The following is an 11,352-nucleotide window of genomic DNA, read 5'->3' as shown; positions in this document are numbered from 1 at the left end:
AACGTTGCTCAATCCATGGAGGGAGTCATATCATTGCTTAACAAAGTCCTCTACAAACAGATACAAGGCAAATAAGCGCTCAGGAGGAGCAATCATCCTTTCCAAAGGTTTCCAATCTCCATAGAAGACAACCTGGAACAGTAAATGCACTGGGAAAGTTGTGGTGGTGGTCTTAAGACTAAAGCACCCAAAACTTGGAACAGCACTGGTAGAAGCAACATAGTGATCCTCTAGTTTCAGAGTATGCGCACCACACCATGAGAGCAGAAACGTTCAATTTGTAAGTAATGGTAGAAGATTGCGACTCCTTGGAGGTAAGCTTGTCTAGCAAGGCCAGGCACGACTCTGCTTCTGAGCCATTAGCTGCAGACTGTTTCTAAGGCCATAGGCAGACCAGACACAGAATCGGCAGCGGAAGTCATGATTGCACACTTGTGGGACTCAGTGGTCAGCCAGCAAATGATTGGGTGAATTGGGCCATAAAATCTTGCATGACTATAATACAAACCACGTGTTATAGGACAGAGAAGCTGGCTACACCTGGAAGAGATAGCTAAAAGTCCCAACATGGGATAGACTCTACGAGGATGAATCCTGCTGAAGCTGGCTGTGTCAGAAGGCGCACCGCAAACAGCACTGGAGCCGTCAGTATCTCGTGAGCTGGGGCAATGATTTCGATCCAGGCGGGAGTCCAGGGTTACGTGCAGCAAAAGTGAAACATCTCTCTTACGAAACGCGCCTCCTCCCTCCCTCCCTTTTATTGCTGGTGGCATCTCTCCAAAGCGCACGTTTATCAAAGCCACTTTAATCCGGTTCTCCTCAACTTTGCCAAGCGAGACAATTAAACCTATAATGAAATCTTCCAAGAACAAAACAATGGCAGCAAGTAGCCAGTTACTGTTTACACACAGCTCTGAAATCCAGGCAATAAAAGGCGATACTTCTACCATTGTTTTCCTAAATGCCGGAGCACACAGGTGATTCTAGAGAATAATCCCTAAAGCTGGCCATGCAGCAAGGACTGGAATTGTGTAAGGATGGTCCTGTCCTGTGAATGATAACGTTTGCAAAATTTAAAATTTTGTTAATTGTAAACATTTTGATCGGGTTACACTAGGGATGCACCGATACCGAGTATTTGGGCGAGTACTCGTACTCGCCCCAAATGCTCCGATACTTTTCCTGATACTGGAACTTCCGGTCAGAGGGAGATTGCAAGCCAATCAGCATCAAGCCGGCCAAACAGATCTGATAATATGGTGACACAACTCCACACTGCAGACCCCTCATTCCGCTCACATTGATCCTCAGCAGCAGTCATCACCGTACCGCAGATGTCCCTCTGCCAGACACCGCTCTCCCAGCAGCTATCCTGCCGCCTGACTCCGGTTTGTTTACAGCGTCAGCACCGCCTGCTTGATGCAGTTAGAGGATTTCTGAATGAGAGTGCTGGGCAGTCTGCGCATGCGCAGTAGCAGGCTGAGGGCCAATCACGCAGGTGGTGCGGGCACTGTACACACAGGAGCCGTGGGCAGATCAGGGAGAGCGGTGTCTGCCCAGCTGGCCGAGGGACATCTGTGGTACGGTAATGACTGCTCCTGAGGATGGATATGGGTCTGAGGACAATGGGGTAACTGCAGGGTGGAGGTTGTGTCACCATATTATCAGATATGTTTGGCCGGCTAAATGCTGATTGGCTGGGAAGCCGGCTCCCCAGCCAATCAGCATCAAGCCAGCCAAACAGCATGGAGTCGGCTTCCAGGGCAATCAAGAAGTCGGGAGGTGGGGAATGACATGCTGCCTGGCTCCCTGATTGCCCGGGAAGCCGGCTCTATACTACTGGAAGTACCAAAATATAAATATCGTTACTCGCACTAGATACCGAAAGACCGGCATCGGTGCATCCCTACTTGGCACTAAAGGGCACTCTGGATTGGACAGTTGCAAACCTGCCACGCAGTGAAGATCAGTGGTAGGGGGGTTTGACTCCATGGCTCTCCAAGTGCCCTTACCAATGCAACACAATGCGAGGGGGATTTATCAAAACTGGAGCAGACAAGATCTGGAGCAGTTGTGTATGGCAACCAATCAGCTTCTAGCTTTAATTCTCAACGCTTAACTTTTTTTTAGTTTTGGATAGAGTAAGGGAGGGTTATAATCTCTCAATATTTTTTTTGCCATCTAGATTCCCAACAGGAAGTCCCTATAAAGTGAGGTAAATCCCTGGTGGTCACCAGAACAGGTGTCCCCATTGGAAGATTCCCATCTATTCCTGTTCCAGCGACAATCCAGAATTTGGAATCTTCTTTCACGTTCAGTAATCACAGTCACCAGGACAAATAGAAAGGGTGAATCTACTGAATATTGGGGAATTTACTGGATGGTGTTATCAGTTCACCGATTGATATCTTGAATCTTCCAGCACCACATATAAAAAAAAAGTTATGGAGGTTTATTTACTACAACAGTTATATGTATGTATATAGAAGAACATGTATGAGGTGGGTAGCCCAGTATTACATAGCAAGCAATAAAGATGCAAAAGTGATCATAATTAATTAAATTAGGGGGAAAAAGATTTATAGTTGTAAAATGTTTTATAAATTTGTTACAAAATCTTTCACCCTCGTCTCGGCCTTTCCTACAGTTTCACTTTAAATGGTAAAAAACATATTTTCCCCACGATTTCCAAAAAAGCTTGGACAAGTTCTGGTTCCTCTGCACTTGCTGTGGATGTTGCAAAGCATCAGGTGGCCCTCATTTGTGGAATATAAACGTCTTTATCCGATGTTCCATCTCTCTGTGCGAGCCTCTATGTGGTGCACCAAACCTTCACCCAGGATCCTAAAGTCCTCCAGAATGGCCTCCACGTTGGGAACCAGCAACGAGCTTTTACTGTCCACCATCCGCCCGTTAATATTGGTGGTCTACAAAAGATTGAAAAATAATAAGCACCAATCAATACATAGATCCCTGCCACACTGGAATAGCGGGTATTTACCAATTTAACGTTTTCCAGGGGCTGTCACTGCACCACCAGTGTACACTCTACAAAAAATACCAACTCAAAACCCCTAGTCCAGTGGTTCTCAACCTGCGTAACCTCCGGACCTACATTTGTTCTTGATCATTAAGTCGCGACCCAAGTCGCACTGCAATGGAACGCGCGGCAGGAGGTTTGGGGTGCCATTCAAATGAACAGCAATGCAATGCACCTCCCACAACTGAACGTGTAGTAGATGTGATTGCATGGTACAGACAGACGCACACAACCATAGACACAATCTCACACACAGATATTCTCAACCACACATACACACTCCAGCTGTGCTGTGATGGAGCTCCATCCATAAGTGCATTTCTTGCACAGCTCCTTTGCATGCCTTTTAGAGGTGCCGGGAGCCAGAATATGACGTCACTCCGGTCCAGACACCTCTATAGGACATGCGAGGGAGATGTAAGCAATGCAAATATGGCTGGAGCTCCCTCGCGGCCCACTCCACCTTAAGCTGACACTCGGCAGCATATTTTAAATGGCTGCTTGAGGCAAGAACTAACAGTGCTGCGCTAGGGGGAGGCAGAGGAGCCTCTCACCTAGAAAAGTGGAAGACATGCGGCGACCACGGGGTCACGACCCACCAGTTGAGAACCAAGTCCTTAGTCTCTTCAACTGTAAGCCGCACAGTCCCTCCCTTCCTTCGCCCCACAAGCTTTCCTGGAACATCAAACTATTCTCTTTCTTCCTCTTAGCAGTGCCATTGTTTTACCACTCCTAGGGGAGGGGGGAATATATCCATCTTGTCACAGACCTATAACCAATGAGAAGACTGGAAGAACCCCCAGGAGTGTTGAACGATTGCACAGCCATGAAAGAGGTCCAAGCAACACTGTTTGGTGTCCGAGGAGTTAAATGAGAGTTCATGGAGAAAATCTGTCAATTAAAAAGGGTAGAGTGTTGTTTATTTACAGTCGGAGACTAAAGCCACTTTCACGTGGTCCGATCAGGAGAGCATCCCTGCACATATCCTCTTCTGATCAGAACAGGTGTCACACATCTGTGTCCGTGCACTAGCCGGCGGGGGCTTGGGCGGTAACATACCTGGCGCTCCTCTGCTCAGAGAGGCGACTCTGATCACACCCGTCAGCGCTCCCTCTCTCTCCTCCTGGGCGCTCTGAAGCTGCAGCGGCCGGCAGGAGAGAGAGGGACCGCTGACAGGTGTGATCAGAGCCGCCGCGGCCATCTTGTGGCCGGTCGCATTTTTCCGCCCCCTCCCCCCCCCTGCTTGACCTGCCTATATGGTAGCGCTGGGCCTGCTTCTGGAGGGGGGCTACTTTTGTTCCCCATGGCCCCTGTGTGTGTTGTAAAGTAGTCACCGATCCAAGCTCCCTCCCGGGATTGACTACAATCTCACGTTTAGTTTACCGATTTGTGTTGAGATTGTAGTTCATCCCGGAAGCGACCTTGGAGCGGTGACTACTTTGCAACACACACCGGGGAACAAAAGTATCCCCCCTCCAGAAGGAAGGACAGTGTCAGCACCAATTCAGAGATGATTGGAGGATCTACAGCCGAGTGATACACAAATAAGATACATTGTTGTTCATAGTTAAGGTACTTGAAATAGATTTTTAAGATTTAACTCCTGAGTTTAGTGTAATTTTAATTGTAGTTACTATTGCATTCATATGTAGATTAACTTAAAGTTACGACCTTCGAGCTGCATATTATATCAGTTATATTTCTGTCTATAGATTACATTAAAAAATTATGTTTAAAAGACAATTTTGCCAAAAGAAAACTTAGATTGCCCCTAGAAAAACAACGTATTTCTTTGTTTCCTTAAAGGAGAACTATGGGGTTAAGGCTTTTAGCCATAGTTCTCCTTAGGGTAACGGGAGGACACAAACTAGCGTCCTCCCATCACCCTAAGCTCAGTATATAGGGAGCTGTAGCTCATTATATACTGAGACGCCGCAGCTGAAGTGGATCCCGACAATTATGTCTGGATCCGCCCAGCTGCGTGACTGACAGCTGGCTCTGCCTATCTAGAGGCAGAGCCAGCTTTACCCGCACCCTCCCCCGTCCGTTCCGCCAGTCAGCGCTGGAGGATCGGAGCGGGGAGGGGGGAATCCAGCCCCTCCCCTGTCACGGCAGAGAGCCGTGACAGGATCGAGGGGTGAGCGAACGTCGGCATGTGATCGCTCACCTCCCGATCTACTGAGCCAACCTGTGACAGTCTCATTGTCACAGGTCGGCTAGAACTATGAGGTGAGTGAAAAGCACTCCCCTCATAGTTCTCCTTTAAGTAGAGACAATGTTATAGCCGAATAAACAGGACGAAAGTGGAAAGGTAAAATGTATCTGGTCTATAAGAGGTGTGTTATCAGGTAGAAGAGATGAAAGTGGTTAATTTTACATTTTCTTTTCTTCATTTGAGATAAGAGTAAAAAAACGTTCAGAATCCCATCAGAGATTTAACCTCCCCTTTTGTCTTGGTGACTGTTATCGCTGGACAGGCTGTGATGGTAAATCCAAAATGTTATAGCGGTCAACAAAACAAGGGGTGAGAGGAAATCTCCCAATGGGGATACCTGTCCTGGTAACAGCTGTCTAAAAGGGGAATTCCAATCGTGTATGGGACAGGAAGTTGAGTTTTATTATGTTATGAGTTATGTTTTAACATTTCCCTTATCTATCCAAACAAAAAGGTTTGGCTTTAGATATACCAATTTTGTGCCATGAGCGCATATTTTTCTCATACCTTAAAAGACTGTGGTGCGAAGCTGGAGGGATTCCAAAGAACGCCAATGACATCACCACCGTGTTGATCGTAGAAGAACAGAGCGAAATCCCCATACGAGTCCTGAGGGAAAGAAAATTGGGAGAGAACATTAAGACGGACGCATTGTACAGAGCACAGCACAGCCTCCCGCTAACTAAAATCTACTGGCTTTGGGTGGAACGGGGGTTGTGTCAGGAGCAAAACACAATTTTAACCAATGGGACAAAGTGTCAGTGCAATTCAGTAGAAAAACAAAATCATAAGCGCACAACTGATACTAGGTCACTGGATAAACCACAGGCTATAAATTATGGTGTGCAGGCTCTAAATGACAGGGAGCTGACCCTGCAAAATCAATACTTAAACAGGAAAAAGGGTATAGAGCGCTACTACCTAGAGAAAAACTATATTAAATGGCATCTATTCATTTGAGAAAGAACCAATGAGTGTAACTTACGGTTGGAAGTCAGCAAATATGTGAAGGATGGTGAATCAGTGACCGGTGTCTGGAGAGAGTCCAAAAGCAGGATGCTACAGCGATGGATGGATGAGGGGGCACTGTGAGAAATCCTAGCGGCACGCGTGCACGGCTGGCCAGGCCGGGCCGCGGCAGCTATGGGAGGGAGGACCGCGGCGGCTATAGGGAACGAGACCGCGGCGGCTATAGGGAACGATACCGCGAACGGCTAAATTCGGTGCGTACAGAATGAAGTCAGACAGACAGGCTGGGTCTATGAAAAAACGTCTAGGTGAGTGGATGCTGTGCACAGACGAGCTCTCTGTATCGTGACGGCTACGCGTTTCGAGAGACAGCCTCTTTTTCAAGCCTCAGAACAAAGACGTGTGGCGGGAGGCACGGAGCACTTTAAATCTGACACATGGGAGGAGAATAGATGCCATTTAATATAATTTTTCTCTAGGTAGTAGCGCTCTATACCCTTTTTCCTGTTTAAGTGCAGTTCAGTAGTTAAAGTTGAACTCCGGCCTTCCCTTCAGTCTTGCACAGTTGTATCGGCTCCTCTCCTGGACTGAAATGGCTTCCTCTGATGTCACTGCACACTGGGAGCTTCTCACAATGTGCATTAGTAGCTGCAGCAAGTCAGATAGAGCCCGTCTCATTTGTTGGCTGGAAGAGATCCAGCATCATAATTTCTCTAATCATGGAGGCTCAGCATCAAATGGGGGCTGTTACCTAGGGGGGTCTGCATGCCCACCTCATTTCCTGGCTGGATGATGCATCACCTAGTGCTTTCCTTCTCAGCCCGCCCCTTTTTATTCAGTGGATTTCAGTTCTTTCAAACATGGAGGCTCAACATTTCTTGTGGCCGTTGCCCAAGTTGGTCTTCATGCAAATGTAGCATGTCTAAGAACACTCACTCCTCCAGACCGACATATACCCAATCAAGGTATTTTGATATTTGCCAAGAGCCAGCCCACTGCTTGCATCATGGCTGAGGGATCTTGAGAGCAGTACTGGGACAGTGTGCTGTGATGTTTTCAGGAAGCTATGTACAGCATCCTCCCGGCCCCTCCCTACCAGCCAATACCTGCCTACATTGTATAGAGAAGTGCCTTGTGCTTCTAACCTTGTGGCCACAGTTTGGGGAAGGTGCTTTTACGTTCCAGCATGACTGTGCACTAGTTCAGTTCCAGCATGACTGTGCACTAGTTCAGTTCCAAGACATGGTTTGACCAGTTAGGTGTGGAGGAACTTAGTAGGGTTAAAGTCAGAGTTTTGTGCAGGCCACTTAAACACCTTTGGGATGAATTGAATCCAACCTCTAACCTCTGCATCTGACCTCACGAATGCTCTTTTGGCTAAATGGGCACACACTTCCACTGAAATGCTCCAAAATCTTGAAGAAAGCCTTCCTAGCAGTGGGGAGGATGGTATGGCCACAAGGAGGGACCATCCCAATATTAAAGGCCATAAAATTTTGCAACGAGATGTCCAACAATCTCCCATGTGTGATGGTCAGGTGTCCAAAAACTTCTGTAGATCAGTCTAGGGTATGTAGGTGGGACGTTCAATATAGACATGGTAGGCCGGATACCTAAAGCCATTTTTAGAGCTTATCTATACTGTTACATCATGACTATTTTGGTAAGGCAAGTTGGAAAATTGAATAACACACAATAAACCGATTTATAAACAAAGCAAAATGTCCCTTTTAAGCAGATCCTCACCCTAAGTGACTTAAGGTATAACTGAGTTGGATCATAATCCACCACAGGGAACCGCAGGGCCTTGACCTGGGCGTCCTCCCCCAGAAGCCCGCGATGAAAGGACTTGGCAGTCTGATCCACCGCCTCTCGATGCCGCGGAATGTGCTTGGGATTTAAGTGGATCATGACATCATAAAGGTCCAGTGGAGGCCGGAAGATCACCTGTGCAAGAGAGAAAAGTTTAGTTCAAATTTAAAATGTGATTCCAAGAAAGTCATGTGATTGCATGTATTCCTAAAAAGTCATCAAAACGGAAAACTGCCTGCCTTAAGTCATTCATATGTCTGGTAGTAAATTCCAAACTATTGATCTGTATGACACTGACACACACACACACACACTTTAAGGAGATATTTTAGGGTTTACGAATCTGTGATGGTTTTAGGCAAAAGGAGGCTGAAGTGTCAATGAGCTGAACAAATAAGCAGCGTTATTTATTTATTACAGGTATGTATATAGCACCGACAATTCACACAACGCTTCACATGCAAATTCATGCCAGTCCTCGCCCTCGAGGAGCTTGCAATCTAAGGTCCCTTTAAGCACACATATGCAGGGCAATTTTGGACAGGTGCCAATTAACCTTTTAACATGTCTTTGGAGTACCAATGGAGGGGAGGAAACCAGGAGTACCGGGAGGGGAGGAAACCAGGAGTACCGGGAGGGGAGGAAACCAGGAGTACCGGGAAGGGAGGAAAACAAGAGTACCGGGAAGGGAGGAAACCAGCAGTACCGGGAAGGGAGGAAACCAGGAGTACCGGGAAGGGAGGAAACCAGGAGTACCGGGAACGGAGGAAACCAGGTAGGAAACCAGGAGTACCGGGAGGGGAGGAAACCAGGAGTACCGGGAGGGGAGGAAACCAGGAGTACCGGGAGGGGAGGAAACCAGGAGTACCGGGAGGGGAGGAAACCAGGAGTACCGGGAGGGGAGGAAACCAGGAGTACCGGGAGGGGAGGAAACCAGGAGTACCGGGAGGGGAGGAAACCAGGAGTACCGGGAGGGGAGGAAACCAGGAGTACCGGGAGGGGAGGAAACCAGGAGTACCGGGAGGGGAGGAAACCAGGAGTACCGGGAGGGGAGGAAACCAGGAGTACCGGGAGGGGAGGAAACCAGGAGTACCGGGAAGGGAGGAAAACAAGAGTACCGGGAAGGGATGAAACCAGCAGTACCGGGAAGGGAGGAAACCAGGAGTACCGGGAAGGGAGGAAACCAGGAGTACCGGGAACGGAGGAAACCAGGAGTACCGGGAACGGAGGAAACCAGGAGTACCGGGAACGGAGGAAACCAGGAGTACCGGGAACGGAGGAAACCAGGAGTACCGGGAAGGGAGGAAACCAGGAGTACCGGGAAGGGAGGAAACCCACACAAGAGCAGGGAGAACATGCAAACTCTTGCAGATACTGACTTGACCAGGATTCAAACCAGGGACCCCTGAAAGAAGTGCTAACCACTAAGCCGCTGTGCTGCCCACATAATTTCTGATATCACTGGCTGCATGGTTGCTGTGGGTCACTGACCTGGGTCTGTGAATGCCAGGACAAACAGAACATCTTCGCCCTTCACACATCAACAAAAATATGGGGGAGGTGTTCTGCAGCCCAGCAGGGGAGAACTCGCACGGGGCTGAGAGCACTGCACGGCAGCTCAAAGCAGCAGAGGCATAGTGTTGTCAGCTCAAAAAGAAAGTTAGGATCTCTCTGAATTTCTGATAGATCAACAGGTAATTCTCTGTACTTGACATATACAGAACATGTGCATACATTGCAGAGATTTATAATGAGTATGTTTTAGTTTTTTTTTGCCCACACACATACTTTAGGAAAGCTAGATTGCCCTAAAGGAAACAACTTCTGCTGTGCTTTCTCTTTAGCATCCCATGTAATAAATACACCCTGCATTAAATGTTTATTAAGTGATTAAACATCATTAAAAAAAAAAATAGCCCAAAAACAAAAAAATTGACCCAAAGTTTCTCATTCAAGTCAGAGGAACTCTCAGAGACACCAAAACTTGTGCCGGAAAAGTGATTATAACACAGAAAACACCCGGAACAAAGGATATATTTGCAGTCAAATCATTCATTCCAGGACACAAAGATAAAGTTTGAGTTTGCAAATAAAAACTCTATAAAAGGAAAAGCCGGCGGCGATATTATGGGCTTGCAGGGGACCTTGCAGTCGCCATTCTCGGCGGACGGGAGAGTAAACAGGAATCTCACTCTCCCGCTCTGCAAAGTTGTAAAGGAGAAGACAAACAGACATTCACCTGGCATTTCATAACTGGCATTGTGCAAGATGAGACCTGACAGACGTATAAAATCTACACTGTATTGTGTAACAGCGCAGCGACAGGTGGGAGACTGCCAACAGGGGATTCCTAAGTGCTTATTAGGGTACAGCCCTAGTCAGGATGGATCTTCCATGATCACTACATGGCCAGATATTTGCAGACACCTGACCATCACCCCTTTTGTGAGCTTTTTAGACATCTCATTCCAAAACCGTGGCCACTAATATGGAGTTGGCCTCCACTCTCCTGGGAAGACTTTCCACAAGATTTTGGAGTGTGCCTGTGGGAATTTGTTCACATTCAACCAAAAAGAGCATCTGTGAGGTGAGGTGCTGATGTTGGACGAGAAGTTCTGGCTCGTTCCAATTCATCCCAATGGTGTTCCATAGGGTTGAGGTCAGGGCTCTGTGCAGGACACTCGAAGTTCCTCCACACCATGTCTTTATGGAGCTGGCTTCGTGCACAGTCATACTGGAAGAGAAAATGGCCTTCCCCAAACTGTTACAAGCCTTGAAGAGCACAATTGTATAAAACGTCTTTGTATGCTGTAGAATTAAGAGGATCTCTTACTGGAAACACCTGAACTCAACTGTGTTGAGGGGGATTTACCTTTTTTTTTTTTTGCAACACTGGGTAATGGAGAGGGAGACTGAAAGGTCCACGTGCTCATAAGCATGCTTCTGGCAAAATTAATATGAAATGCCTTAAACCAGTACCTCAACCTGCTTACCTATGGATATCATTTTTTACCCAGTCCAAGTTGTAGGTGGGGCAAAATCCTGAATAACTAATAGGGGTGCACGATACAATTTTTTTCAGACTGAGTACAAGTACCAATACCTTTCCTCAAGTACTCGCTGACACCAATTACGGATGGCAGAATTGTAGAATGGCACCGGCTATAGAGGACTACAAATCTCAGCAAAACATTATACAGCAATGCAGAATTCCATAGGCTATAGATGGCTACAAATCCCAGCAATACATTATATAGCAAGAGAGAAGAGAGAGCGAGAGAGGGGGGGGGAAGAGAGAGCGAGAGAGGGGGGGGAA

At 47.3% G+C, this 11,352-nt stretch overlaps 1 protein-coding gene across 1 annotated transcript in view; it reads right to left on the bottom strand.

Moving 5' to 3' along the window:
• Positions 1-2,719: 2,719 nt before the first annotated feature.
• The window catches only part of NOL6 (nucleolar protein 6), a 44,286-nt gene continuing 35,653 nt past the window's right edge, over positions 2,720-11,352 (bottom strand). The window contains exons 17-19 of the mRNA XM_018569657.1: positions 7,971-8,171; positions 5,763-5,864; positions 2,720-2,927 (exon numbers count right to left, since the gene is read on the bottom strand). Of these exons, the coding sequence (XP_018425159.1) occupies positions 2,781-2,927; positions 5,763-5,864; positions 7,971-8,171 (450 nt within the window). The 3' untranslated portion in view covers positions 2,720-2,780. The remainder of the gene's footprint in view (positions 2,928-5,762; positions 5,865-7,970; positions 8,172-11,352) is intronic.

Source organism: Nanorana parkeri, unplaced genomic scaffold, assembly GCF_000935625.1.
Source record: "Nanorana parkeri isolate BGI_ZX_2015 unplaced genomic scaffold, ASM93562v1 scaffold1375, whole genome shotgun sequence".
Lineage (NCBI taxonomy): Eukaryota > Metazoa > Chordata > Amphibia > Anura > Dicroglossidae > Nanorana > Nanorana parkeri.
The sequence above is the reverse complement of the archived record's forward strand: the minus strand, read 5'-3'. Positions and strand labels throughout refer to the sequence as shown.